This window comes from Epinephelus moara, chromosome 6 (genome assembly GCF_006386435.1).
Source record: "Epinephelus moara isolate mb chromosome 6, YSFRI_EMoa_1.0, whole genome shotgun sequence".
Taxonomy (NCBI): domain Eukaryota; kingdom Metazoa; phylum Chordata; class Actinopteri; order Perciformes; family Serranidae; genus Epinephelus; species Epinephelus moara.
The window spans coordinates 19,270,924-19,285,501 of record NC_065511.1 but is presented as its reverse complement, the minus strand read 5'-3'; the positions used below and the strand labels follow the sequence as shown (position 1 = coordinate 19,285,501).

General features: G+C 40.7%; 1 protein-coding gene across 8 annotated transcripts in view; it reads left to right on the top strand.

Annotated features, from left to right (window-relative positions):
- The first annotated feature begins 418 nt into the window (after positions 1-418).
- LOC126392534 (protein MTSS 1-like) overlaps positions 419-14,578 on the top strand; it is a 54,519-nt gene continuing 40,359 nt past the window's right edge. For 4 of the 8 annotated variants that reach the window (XM_050047979.1, XM_050047976.1, XM_050047974.1 and 1 more), the window contains exons 1-3: positions 420-947; positions 2,926-2,987; positions 8,643-8,716. In XM_050047979.1, the coding sequence (XP_049903936.1) occupies positions 876-947; positions 2,926-2,987; positions 8,643-8,716 (208 nt within the window). In that variant the 5' untranslated portion in view covers positions 420-875. Of the gene's footprint in view, positions 948-2,923; positions 2,988-8,642; positions 8,717-14,578 lie in introns of those variants that run through there. The other 4 variants (XM_050047978.1, XM_050047973.1, XM_050047972.1 and 1 more) reach the window with 2 other exon arrangements.

Sequence of the window (14,578 nt, the reverse complement as noted above, 5' to 3'; positions counted from 1 at the left end):
ATATAATACAATACAGGTGAAAAACATAAAGCAACTCGTGAACGCGCCTTACGTCCCCTGTGCTCGTTCATTCACTGCTCACCTCTGCATCTCCCATCATCACAGAGTCAAGTCAAACAGAATACCACCGGAAGTCTTGCTGGTATTCCTTCACAATAAAAACATGTCAAAAGGTAAAACTTAAATTTAAAGTTTAACATGGAGCTTTTCGTGTTTGATTTAACACCCATGTTAGACAAATGCTATTTCATTATTTCCATTATATTCAGTCCCAATTCTATGACAGAGACTGTTCTCTTTAGGGCGACTTTAAAACCTTCATCAATTAGACGTTTTATTTTGATGTAAAACATAAACCGGAAGTACGTGTTTTCTGTATTGAGGCAGGCTTGTTCGTTTCTCGTCTTGCTTTTCTTCTCCCACTCAGTCAGTGTTGAGAAGGCAGCAAGAACACCCGTGAGTGTCGGCATTTACCTGTCACGATACGGAATAACGTACCACCTTAACATTTGGATTATTTCTAGTTTCGACTAGCAAACTGCTAAAGATTATCTCCACGGTCCAGCCATGGGTATGACCGGGGCGGCGTGGAGGGGAGAGGGGGATTTAAATTTCCCTTTCGTCCCAACAGCTTCTTTTGATTAGAAGTAAACGGTGCACCACAGCAGGACCGAGCGGTGTTTCCTTGACATCTTTGACTGACTTAAAAGTTGTTGTTCGTCGATTTCGGAACAGCAGAATCTTTATACACGGGTTTGCTTGTTTTTGTTGATATTTTTTGGAGTATTTTTTTTCCGTGTTTTCCTGGAGAGCGGAGGTGGCGAACTGAGAGCGGCTCATCGAGTCGGGACTGACCACTGGAGTTGGTCCTGAAAATGGAGGCTGTTATCGAGAAGGAATGCAGCGCGCTTGGAGGACTCTTCCAAACTGTTATCGCAGACATGAAGGTAAGACAAATGAAGTTTGCGACACGACTTATGTTACCTGAGAGCCGTTTAGCGACCCTAAAAACTATGTATCCCGGCCGGTTAACTTCCCAAACATCAGTCTGTAGTTGTAAACGTGGATTTCCTCCAACGGTTAAGCTAATCAATTAACGTTAGGTCAACCAACGGTAACCTACCGTTAGCCATACACGGTGTCAGACCTCTGAACCCTACTAAAACCCACACAAATTATTCTATATTAAGTTATAAATTAATAAGCAAAATGGAGTAGAGCTGAGGTACTTTAAAAACAATATGTCCAGCTGTAGTTTATGATAGTTTTTCTGCCCTTTCTATATGTTAACCTTTCGTTTTGTTGCACCTAGCGAACACTTTATAATTGACTGCACTCCCTCCATTTTGTTCTATTGGAAAACCATTTTTACATTCACTTGTTCCACTTTGAAGTGGATGCAGCAGCCAACAATGGATACAGACTAAGTAGGGCAATCATCACACTCCAAACTAGGGCATCTTATTTTGATAACAAATCTTATCTCTATTACAGCTTGGCTGATGAGACAATTAGCAATTTCCCAGCTGTTGTACTTGCCTGAAGGAATTCCGGGAATGTAGCTGTCAGGGTAGAAAATTACCCGCAGGGTCTGAAGGCTTTGACATGTGTAGGTCAAATGGCCAGCCATGGAGTCTACTGGAGTCATAAAGTTTGTTATGAATACTGCTCAGACATTCAGCACTTCTCTCTCGGCCTCCCATGTCTCACACTTGGCTAGGTGGTTCATGGTTCCCCTGTCTCTTTAACTTTCAGGTAACTATGCTGGCAGACAATCCATGGAAATATGCAAATGCTTAGTGTATTTGTTTTGTTTGCACATAAGAATTACACATTTCCAGGTTTGTTTTTTGCAGAGCTACAGATGGGGTTGTGTACTCAAAAAATAAAGCGACAGCTCACTAAACCGGAGCTGTCAACAAGATGAGCAAGAAAGGATGGGAGCTGTGCAGAGGAAACCTTTTTGCCATGGTGCTGGAGTGTTTGGTATCTGTGCTGAAGCAGGCAGAGCCTCTATAGAGACAGAGGTAGACTGACTGTGCAGAGATAGATATAAGCCACATGCAGAGAGAGCAAAGATCATAAAAAACCAAAGTGATGTAAGGGAGAGCAGGAGACAAATAACAGGAGAGAGAAAGTAAGAGGTACTGAAGGTAGAGAGAGTTGAGTTGGTTGTTGGGTGTAATGTTTGACAGCACAACATGACATTCCTCAGACCCCTGACAGTAGTAGCACATCAGTGACAAACATGTGCTCGTGCGATATTCATCACTTTATCCGGTGCTGTCTTACTACCACGTTAGCCTCCTCTTTTTGATGCATTAGGCCACTTGTTCTCTCTGTGATGGTTTTGATAGAAGGCTCTTCAGCTATTTTCAGCCCAGGACCTGAATTAGGTAAATTTAGAGTCCCATCGGGAACAAGGCTCATTATACCATAGCAATAGTGCTCTTGTTGTGTGGGGATCTTTCCAAAAGAGGCCTGTGACCCATTTTGCAACCTAACACAAGCAGGACATGACAGTAAGTCTATTCTCCTGTTAGCAGAAAACAAAATAGGAGCAAAATAAAAACCAACTGTATGGAAATTTGGAGGTAATGTGTTATAACAAGTTATACTGTGTTCAAACAAAACCTCATGCTTATCAGTTGCATTCAACCCTACCAAACAAATATTCATCCTGTAACTTAAATCAGACTCCCTCAGGTCTACTGGCAACAGGTTGGAAAATGTATTTTTGGAGGGGGTGATAGAACTGGGTTACAGGTATTGGCAAACCTGAGCCTTGGTTAGTTCTGCTTAACCCTGCAGGTGAGGTGAGGCATCAGTGTGGCCTCATGTTGATCGAACTGTTACGTAACTGTGGGAACAGTGAAATCTGTGTTGATGATTGTGTCATGTGTTTGTGTCTCTTTTCCCCCACAGACCAGCTACCCTATTTGGGAGGACTTTATCAACAAGGCTGGCAAACTGCAGTCGCAGCTCAGGTGAGACCGTGTTTATGTGCACGTACAACACATTTGTGTGCTTCTGTGTGTTTTATTGATACAGGAAACTTAAATTACAGTTTTGCAGTACTTCTAATGTATAAATGCACATTAATCAGGATTCTCTTTAGCAGATTTTCTGAAGATTTTGTGCTAAATTTGCATGGACTATAGATTCACAGATGCTTAACCACAACTTTTCAGGAAAATGGCACTGTGATTGTTGCACAACATCTGAGATAACCCATGATGACCCCCTTACAAACCAAATAATCTCATTCCATAAACTGATTTTGTGTTGTATATGGGCTTTAACATTAGACGTCATTGTAAGTTTCCTTCCGAAGATGGGCCACGTGTCCTCAGACAGACAAGTAATGACAGTTCACATAAAAGTCTAATTTCGTAACAATACTGTCCAGCGGTCATTTTGTGTCCCTCTCCCCCATCTAGTCTTCTTTAAGCCTGATTTATTTATAATGCTGTAAATTTGCACACCTCCTGTCCAAAATTATTCCAAGTCCTCAGCTAACAATGGATGCCAATCCCAGCCACCTCTCCTAGTTGGTTTTAAGTGGCCACGTGTCAGGAGACAAACAACTCATGACAGCTGAAATAAAAGCTTATTGTCAAGCAAGCACTGTAAATATGGATGTCCTGTGGTCTAAATTATTCTTTGATTAACAATGCATGGCAGTTCTCTAGCCATTTAAGTGTCCACGTGTCCTGAGACAGACTAATAGTGACAGTTGTATAAAGGCTAGGGGACTGAACAATACTTTCCAGGGACCACTCAGTGTCTCATTCTTCCATTTTCTCAGTATTAAGGCTGATTAATGGTGATTTGTTATTCAAGTGTGTCCGTCATTCGGGGGTTAAATATGTGACCCTGCCATGCTAAAGCTCAGGGGGAGTATTTGTGGCCTTGTTGCTAATGACTGGTTGTTTGGCAGTAGGGTGTCCATGTGTCTGGGCACCTGGGGCAATGATAAAAGAACAAATCTACCAGTAATTGTACTGGTGAAAAGGTGAGTTGAACCTACTGTATGGCAGTGAGATGTTTTTCCACAGTTATAATAAGATAGTGGCATTTTGATGATGGAGATGTTTGTGAAAAGTTGCCGTCTGTCTAATATTGATATGTTACAATTTCTGATCACTGTCTCATACTATGACCTGTTCATTTTAGGGCATCACACCACTTTTAAGAACAGTTACTTCTTCACAGGATGAGTTGGGTGTCATTCATAGAAAGACAACCATGTTTTAGTGTTTTAGGCTAACCTTTGCCCGATTGAGGTTGTCTTACGCCCTGCTCCAGGCTTGCAATGGTTGTGGCATATGGCTGGCTGTAACGATGCCCTTGCTGCTGAAGCGCTAATAAGAGTGTGCTATCTGGGTTTGCTCGTGGTGACCTACAAATAGGCTTTTTCTGTCTGCTTTAAAGCCTGTCTCCAGCCACTAAAACTTTGGCCAAAGTAGCCCCTTTGACTACAGCATAACCCCCCCCACCCAAGGACCTCTGTAATCTGCCTGGGGACTGGGCAACACACACACGTACACACACATATACACACAGTCAAACACAAACACACCCACCTTCCCTCCTTGGCCTGGATAAGTGACTAGCCAGCAATGGTAGCGGCATATGTCTCTGTGTGTAATGACGTCCTATGGCAGACTACTCTGTAATTTAGACCCTCTGCTCCCCTCTCACAAAGCAACTAGGAAATCAACCAATTACAGTGTTGGGCCTGTTCTGTCATTTTTTGGTCCAAATATGGTGTTTTTTTTCCTGCCCATTCTGGTTTTAAGCAGCCATCACACACACACACACACACACACACACACACACACACACACACACACACACACACACACACACGTGCACGTGCACAGAACAGCTTTGAAGAAAGAGGGCAGGGTGGAATATGGCCTAGCTGATTTCTAATCACAGTCCTCTTTTAACTTTTCAGTATTTGGTCTGTTTGGTGGGTCATGGTTGATGCAGCTGTGGCAGAGCTAGGCGTACTCACAGTCCTCCGTCCCTCTGATGCTAATTTTGTGAAGAAACAGACCACCTCAAAACTCGAAATTCAGCTAGTGAGCTGTATGGTTGTAAATCTTATTTGGGTTCGAGATGGAGTCTTAAAATATTTAGATGGTAAATGGACAAGTAGATTAATAGATGGATGGGTTGTGGTGATGTGTATTTTAAGTAATTTCCATATTTATTAAATTTTTATCCATCACAAAAAATTGAACATACGAACAAGGTCCATAATGAACACCCAAGCGAAAATGCAGGTAGGGTTAAGGTTAGCCTACCTTTCACACACTGTAGAGATTAGCAATGATACACAAGCTCGACACTACATTGCACATAAATTTGGTTTATTTTTGTCAAAATACTTCCAAACATCACTCTTACCCCTCGTAGCCATTCTGCCTGTAACATTAGATTGAGTGATGCCAGACTGAAAATGTGTAATGTTATCTGCGTCTGTGCAGAGCTCTCATTTGTGCTATATGGAACTGTGCACATATTCATAGATAGCGGTTACATCACTGCATCCCTTCCAGAAGAATGTAAACTAATATAGAACAGGGTCAGCTTACATTTATATTTATATATTTATTTTTGCATCTTTCACAAAGCAGAAAGGAATGTGATTACTTACGCTTTAATTGCGGAGTGGGCAGACTAACAGACAGACATACAGTACAAACATAGTCTATATATAACATCTAAAGCACACTCAAAGCACTATCTTCATAATGAGTCGTGGTATGTTTTGCCTCAAACAAGTGGAGTTAAACACAACCTCTTTCTATGATTCAGATTTATTACAGTCACATTCCAGTTTCTGTTGAACTAAGAATAGATGGGGGCAGCAGTGCTGAATGTGTCATTGTCAGAAAGAGCACTCTGCTGCTGTACTACACCAGGGTCTATGGGGAGTTTGGATAGGCTTGGCCAAGGCCTTGCTGAATAGATATGTTAAAGGCGTTTGTCTTGACTCCAGGATAGGGGCGTTTGCAGATTTTAAGGCCAGTGGTAGCAGTCAGGTCATTTTTTTTTCATACAGCCACAAATGTCTTGAGGCTTTTTGGGTAACTGTCAGAGCGAAAATTAAAACCAATTATTCTGCCTTTAGTGTATTAATTTATCTATTTAGAGGATACCTAATTTCACTGTCGATTGAGCCAGAAAATTCAGAAAAGATTTTGAATGTTTGTTATTTTTCAATGCTATCTATTTTACAATTCTCTGTGGAATGTAAAACTATGTTTTTCCTTTATGTTGACAACTTCTTTGAGGTTGTGCTGATAGGAGTTGAAAGTGTAGTGAACCGGTTTAATAGTTTGGCGTTTTCCTTGTAAAAGCATGGAACAGATTACAGCAGATAATCACTGCTTGTAATTGCAAACTACTGCACATTGTGCTTCAGTGGGCTGGGGCCTCTGATAGTAAAAGCAGGCTTCTGTTAAAACCACTTCCCACACAAACCTGTTTTGGATTAATAAATTAAACTTGACTGAACAAGACTTTGCTGCCAGTGCATGTAAAATCTAATCCACAGACCAATGTGTACATGGTATAAATTTGTGGAGACAGATATCAGTTGGAGGTTGCTCCGGTGGCCGCACTCACTGGGCTTTAAATAGAAAGGAATCTGTGTGTGCCTGTGCGTATGTTTCTTTTTCCACTTGCAGGACACACCCTTGGATCTTCTAGTCAGCTCTGCAACAACACAGCACTTATTAGCCAATAGTTTATTAAGTTTTTGGGTGATAAAGGAGGTAACTGTTCTAACACTGACTAAATGCTAAGACTTGGCTGTCCCTAGAAGAATATTTAGGCCACAGACTACGGTTTGTATCAGTGTTGTTTATCAGTCAATCAGCTGTGCTCTGTTTTCCTTTTCTGTAAAGCTTGTAGGAGGCCCCTCTGAGATGTTATCTGTAAATCCATGAAGCATCTAACAACTTTCACATCTTGAGACAGTACTGTGCAGCTAACCATTAGGAACTAAACACAACAAACCCTCAGTCTATATAGAAATCTTTTCCGTACGCAAGTCATTTTAAGATGGATTGGAACCCCAGGGAGCCCCAGTGTCCTTGCACACCAAATGACATGCATCAAGAGACTACTCCAAGGATTTAGCATTGCACTTGTATAACAATACCGTACATACAATGGAAAGTTTTTAAAAGGCATCAAAACTGATGCAGCAGAGCCAGAAATATTGTCTTTGCTGGCTGGCAGCTACATGGTCCGAATGCCGCTCAACTGCCGACAGTTCGGCTGGAGAGTTGGGTATGCTAGTAGCAGCTACAGCAAGCTTAGAAACATAGATGAATAATGGTGTTGGAATATCAACAATTAAAAACACCTGTGTTCCACCTGCAAGTCAAACTTAAGAGTCATCACCAACCTGTGTTAAGCTATTGTTTCGTGCAGTTGTGAAATCTGTCTTTATGGAAATTCACAAGTTGTGTCATGATGGGTTTTTGTTGACACTTGGAACTGTTGGTCATGGAAAGTGTTTACAAATAAGGTACTCAAGGTTAGAACAAACATGCTGTTACACCTTGGAAAATTTCCGAGCAATTGTGTTTCTTTTTTTTAGCATGTATGATGACTGATAGGTTGTCTTGTCTCTGTCAAGGAGATCAGATATCACATACAATCACGTACACACACATACACACAAGGAACGTCCTCTTCATACCTATGATCTTAATCATGGGAGGCCCTGTTGTTTCTGAATTAGGTGAGTCAGTATTTGCCGGGTAAAGCCGCCAGCTAACCCGCCAATGAGGCAATCTGTTGCCAGCTAGCAAAGCAATTGGTGAGTCAGGCAGCCAGACAGCAAGATGGTGTCTATAATGAGTAAAACAGAAAGTAATCTTACACCAAGCTTCCACTACATTTTTACGACAGATTGAATTTTGCCCTTTCTCCAGTCTGATATGTATAAGCAGTATTTTATACTGCAATAAATATTTGGTAAACCATTCAAGATGACAGAGATGCAGGTATAAGTTGTTAACCTCCCACAGGCCCGTTTTCCATTTTAGAGCTGAACTGGGTAGATCCCACATTGATCCCTCCATTGACCTGTAAGTGCAGCAAACGCAGCTAAAGAGCTGCTTTGCTGAGCCGGACAGATTCCAGCGGTCTCTAAGTAATCACATAGACATTCCTCGCCCAGCAGGGCACGTTTAGGTTTTAACTTACTCACACACTCACATTACATACAGACACTATCAAACATACTTAAATTTTCACATTATCAGGGTTGATGTAAGCTTCATTATCGTAAATGCAGCACATGTGGATACACATGCAAAAGATGTTTTTTTCTCTGCCTTGCCGAGCAAAACAAGTTCTGATATGTGTTTTTCTTAATCTGAATAGTTTATGTCTGCCTGCCAACACTTGAATGTAATTACTTCAGTTTATCAGCCACCTGTGTTTATGTAACCTCTGAATGATTCAAAGTGCTGCCTCTGCCATCATTATTGCTCTGGGATTTTCTCCGTTTATGTGTACAGTTTTTATTTTTTTTATAGTGTTTGACATCAGCAAAGTGTGATGTGGTTTTTTTTTTCATACTGAACCGCTGTCTTCCTTTTTTCTCCCAGGGCGACGGTGGTCGCTGTGGCTGCTTTCCTGGATGCCTTTCAGAAAGTGGCTGACCTGGCTACCAACTCACGAGGTAAGAAGAGGCTGGAGTGTATGAACATTGGTTTTCTACACAAAATCTTTTTCTGATCCCTTCAAGGGATCTGTCATTTTCAGGCTTGATGGACACTGTGTAGCACAGTGCTGATAGGTTAACTCTGTTTAATGGTATGTGTGTCTGGGCACCTACAGTCAGGTCCATAATTATTTGGACAATGATACAGTTGTCATCATTTTGGCTNCATTGTGGTGGTGTACAGAGCCAAAATGATGACAACTGTATCATTGTCCAAATAATTATGGACCTGACTGTATGTGTCAGTATGTCTGTCTGTGTAGCCCTACTGTGCAAGTCAAGTCTTTCACCCCACTGTGCTGAGAAGTTCTGTGGGTTGTTTGCTTTATCGTATGGGTAGTAAATCCGTCACTATGCTGTTTGAAGCTCGGCTGCTGGCTTTGTCTTCGACCTCTACCACCCCTTTTCCCCTGCTCTTTACCCCGCCACCCCCCACATACACTCCACCTCTGCTACATCTGGACTCTCCGGTGGAGTTTACTTCAACTCTGTGTGCGCATAAGAGGGAAAGAGGGAGAGTGAGAGATCTCATCCCTCTCTAGCTTTGACACCTCCAGCCCTGCTTCATACTATTAATACTATTAATAGGTACTGAGACAGACACACACATTTATCATCTCACTCACTGCAGAGAGCAAGAGAGGGGGGAGAGAGATGGGGGAGCACAGGGAGTCATCATTCTCTCTCTCCCTCTTTCTCTTTCTCTGTCTAACACACACAGTATAAATGTTTGCTGCGAAGGAGTCAGATTCAGTCAGCTGAAGAGAGTTGCGTCATCTCTCATCTGCTCTTTCATCACTTTCTCTCTCCATTCTCTCTACGTATTGTATCTTAGCGTAGCAGTATCGCATAACACCCTTATCGTTTTTGTGCTCTGTTGCTCAGGCTTGGCTATACACTGGAGCTCTTCAGCATAGAGGCAAGCATGGATAATGTGATATAATGCACTGTTGGCTGACATGCTGCTATCTGTAGATGCGCAGATGCATAACCTGTCCACATGATAATTGTACCGGGGTAATATAATAAGTTTGGCTACCTGGATTATAGATGATATTTTCCATTAAGGTTCCAGCTGTATCTTTTCGCATTCCTAAAATGTTTATATTAAACCCTATACCTCAGATTGGCGAGGCACATTGTAGGGCACCATATTTCTCTCCGCCACTTATGCCTGTAAGCCTTTTATTTAGCTTATCACACTCTGTACGAGCTTATGAATGCTTTGACACCTTAATAGTTTTTGATATGTGTATCTTTATCTTCTTATCTGTATTATTCTTTATCTTTAAATAATGGAATTTGAAATGCTTTTTCGACTGGTTCAGTGCCCATAACACCCCTCAGCTTGATTTATTATTTGCAGTAGTTCAAATGTCTGGAGAAAATACTAGTTTTACATCTAATAGATCTAACAGCAGCCCCATCACACACACACACACACACACGCACGCACGTGGGAACACACATATGCTCTGACAGCTGCTGTAATGACCAACATGTGTTGTAGAGAGAGTAACTTTACTATCAAGTAAGGATGTCAGAGTTTTTTTTTAATTTGTTTGCTTTCTTGTTTTGATGTATTGAGCTAATTTAGGGGCCCCCTTAACAGTTGCTTGAAGGCAGGAGAGTGAGTCTGAAAGAAAGTTTTTTCCTTATTACTAAAGTTAACTCATTTTAAAGATGCTAGCAATATAGTTTTTTCCAGTTTCTGGTAGCTCAGAGGCAAGAAAAATTGCACTGAATTTTAGGTCAGCTCCCACAACAGGCCACAATATCTGTTTGCAAAAGAAAAATCTTTTTGAGAACTTGATCTCTGGAGTATAATTTACTGAGGAGTCATTTGTCACCAAACCAAAGTGCTGTGTTGGAATCTACTGTATCTACAAAACAGTTATGTACATGTAATGAACCTCCAGACATGCCCGAGGTATCCGCCTCTCCTCTGTGAAGATATCAGCTTACTGTATTGTTCGCCTACAAAGCAGAAGAGCAAGGCATACTTTCTGAAGACATCACGGCCCGCGTGTGTCTGTGTGTGTGTGTGTGCTTGCTACAGTAGCTTTGATGTTTAAGATCATCTGCGTGGTTTTGTGTCTAGATCAGATAAAGGATGGACTGACCGACACACAGTTTTCTGTTTACTCAACATGCTGAGGACACATTATACACACAGAGATGATGACTTCTTTCTTTGATTCTTTCTGTCTTTCTTCATCTTGTTGCTTCTTGTCCTTTTGTGTGACTCCAAGTCCTAACCTTCTTCACACAGCCATCACCATGGTGACAGCATGGAAATCAGGTGTTTGCGGATCAAAAGTGTCTATGTGTGTGTGTTATGGGGCTAAAGTCAAAAAGGAAACAGACCTTCTTCTCTGTACCACCACACCACACAGACAGCCTACTGTAAACATTCTTATAATAAAAATAAAGGCGCACAAACATGAAAGTAACCAAAGACTTGACCGTGCACGTGTCAAAGGTTGTTTAGTCGCTTAATCAGGAGAACAAGGCTTTGGGCCGCCTTTGTAAATGGTTGTACCATCTTATAGTCTTGCAGATATTGGCAGTGATGGTAGCTCATAAAAATTCAAGGGCTGATCACTAAACTCAGAAGACTTTGATATGTGACAGCGGTTATGTTTATAGTGTTAAGATGAAAGTTTCTCCAGAACTCTTTTATCAGTGTTATCATTGAAGTAGCGTGATTGAAAGACACATTAACATAAGTGAGTCTGCTCAAAAGATGAACCTTAGACTGCAATGTTGTGCTGTGTTGGCTTTTAAGAAATAAGAAATAACACTTTAATTTAAGGACTCACTCAGTTCCCAATCAAAATAAAATCTGGACATGATTAACTCCTAATTAAACATTCTTTTGCAGTTATCATATAGGTAACCCCAAGCAAGTCATCTGTCTTTATACCAATAGTGCATCTGATGTTTTCTCTTCAGTCCTTGAATATATTTCTAGTCCTGAATACCAACTCAACACAGGACTTTTTCCATTTCTAACACCAGTAGTGATCTGCTCCTTACCAATACAGTTGTTAAATTGTCATCACAGGTTAAATATATGAAAGGAAGGTTCAAGCTCTTCTGAAATACCTCATGATTTCATTAAATTCAGGCTATTAAGAGACTAAAATAACAGGAAAACGCCTTATTCACAGAGGCTGACCTTTTGCCAAGATTTCTCTTTGAATTCATAAACATCTTAGCAACAACTATGGTCTATGGTCTATTCACAACTTATTTCATATCTTCCTGGCAAAAATGATTAGTTCCAGTGTTATTAAATTAGAATGTTACTCATGCAATGTCATTATCAGTGTTGACAGGCTGTTGGGATTGTTCTCTCTCGTGCCTGCTCAGCAGCTGTGTAAGTAATATTCAGTCATTGTGTCATCTGTTGATTCAGATGAAGCTAGCTGACCATTGGAACTAATCAATTGTGCAGAATCACATAACCTCTGCGCTCTATTCTTTTACTCTTCTTCTTGTAAAATACCTAACAGGCAACAACCTAACCACAACATTATAATCTTAACAATAATGCAAGTGGTCTTTGATTAAAATATGCCCGTTGATTTAAGGTGAAAAATTTGTGTCAGCACTATAGCTATGGTTGTTTCATACAAAACACTGGGGTTGTAAAACAATCTCCCAATGTAAACTTCGGTAAATACTCATTGCATGAGCTAAGCACCGTGGCGTAGTAAAAATCTTCAGCTGAGTTTGGGAAACAGGCAAACAAAAGACTGTAGCTTCATATAATTATCAGCATGCTGTTTGTGTTTCTGCATTTGTTTAAGTGATTTATTTGAACTGATATATGAAAGCCAGATGTATTCATAAACATGAGCAGAGGAGAAGAATCCTGCAAACTTGCAGCGTTGGGACAGTTTTTGCAGTACAAGGACCAGGTTGAGAACACCCAATTAGAGGATAGTTAGGGTTAAGAAATGAGGATTAAGATGCAAGAATTAATACGTATTACCAAAATAAACTCACGCTGATTGCATATGCTTCTTGTTATTGTGAAGAATTGTAAAGGTAAAGTCCGGCTTACAGGTTTACAGTTGAGTGAAATAAAATAACTGGAATGCCAAGTGGAGAATGTCTGAATAAAAGAAAGAAAGAAAGACTTAAGTTTCCAGACAAAGCCTTTTCTTTTCCTCTGTTGTGTGCTATTATTCAGAGTCTACTGGAGCTGACAGTGAACACAGACACAGCAGACTGGATCTGCTTTCTTTGGTAGAACTCACACATATAATTACGTACGGCAGTATACACGAATAAATAGAGAGCTACGCACTCATAACCATAGATTCTCACACACCTGTACACATTCAGATGTGTTCATGTACATTCATAGCCACACACACAGACAGAGGATTAGCCGAAACCACCTGTTTCGCTGGGCTCTGTTGTGGTCTGTTCGGATTTGGACTTTCTCCACGCACAAAGGACTCACTTTGCTTTGTTGTCTCGGTCTGATAAAGTACATTGAAGTGTGCTCTGGCATCTCCCCACTGCCTCACGTTTCTTCTTGTTTTCCAGCTGCATTTTTGAACTTCTGCGCAAATGTGTCTGCACAGCTTTTATTCTTCATGTGTTGCCCGACAAATTATTCTTCAGGCTATTCTTAGAATGTAAGGGTTTACTGTACATTTTCATACAAATTCAGTTTCCCTCGAAACGAAGCTGTCCTTTCCCTGACGACATTTATTCATCCAGTTGTTTGTACTCTGCCTCTCTCTTTTGTATTTGCAGCTTTGTTTGCTTTAGCTGTAGGTGTGTAGTACAGAAAGCTTAGCGTTGGCTACTCCATGTATTTTCCAAATGGATCAGACATGTTTTTAGTGTGGTCTAAAACACTGGTTGTCAACAGCAAGTAGCTCAAGAAGTGCCCTGAGCATGCACTGGTTAATCATTAAGGAAAGTTTACAATAAACATTAGCTCCAAGCCTCTGAATAATGTTTGTTCTGTGAAACTGAGAAACCAGCATTTGCACAGATGTGGGACAAACCAAAATATTACCAATAAAAAAACTAAATGTAAAGCATTCTTGGAAGACTAAAACGTGAAAGATCTTGTTTAAAAAGAGAGCCTTTTTCATTATTGTGCTTAGTGTTGCATGTGTCTTATCAACAATGAAGATTTTTAAGAAATGTTTAACCCTTTTTTTAAATTTGCCCATGACAGGAGTTTGTTGAATTTTTAGACTAAACATTTTCGAAGTTGTCAGCCTTTAGCGATTGTTGTGACAGAAGATTAGACCACATTCTCAGCTGTGTTTAAATGTTATTTGTTCGCCGTCTTCACACCAATCGTCTCACTCATTACCTGTATAACTGAATTTCCCTGAAATGTTTGTTTATTCCCGGAAGTCTCTCACACACTGTAGTGACTTTTTGCAGCCTTTACTTCTGTCGCTGTCTTCGAATCACCTTTTCTTTGACCTTCTTTACCCTCTGGCCCTGTGTCTTTCTCACAGTTCTATCTATTTTCTAACCTTGACCCTGTCTGCAGAGGTGAAAACATTACATAAGACTCATGCCTGTATCCACCATGTACTGTTTGCACAAACACATCAGGGCACTCGAGTTGTGTCTGCCTTACAGCAGTGTGACAGTGCCAGCTCTAATAGGTCTAATAGTTCTATTTGATTTAAAGGTTAATGATTAAACATGTTTTGGGTCTGACCTGATAGAGGTACTCAGACATCAGGCCACATGGAACAGTGTCCAGGAGACTGACAAACAAGCTGTTATCAAGAGTGGGCTGTGAATTCGCTGAAAGGAAAAATGTGATGC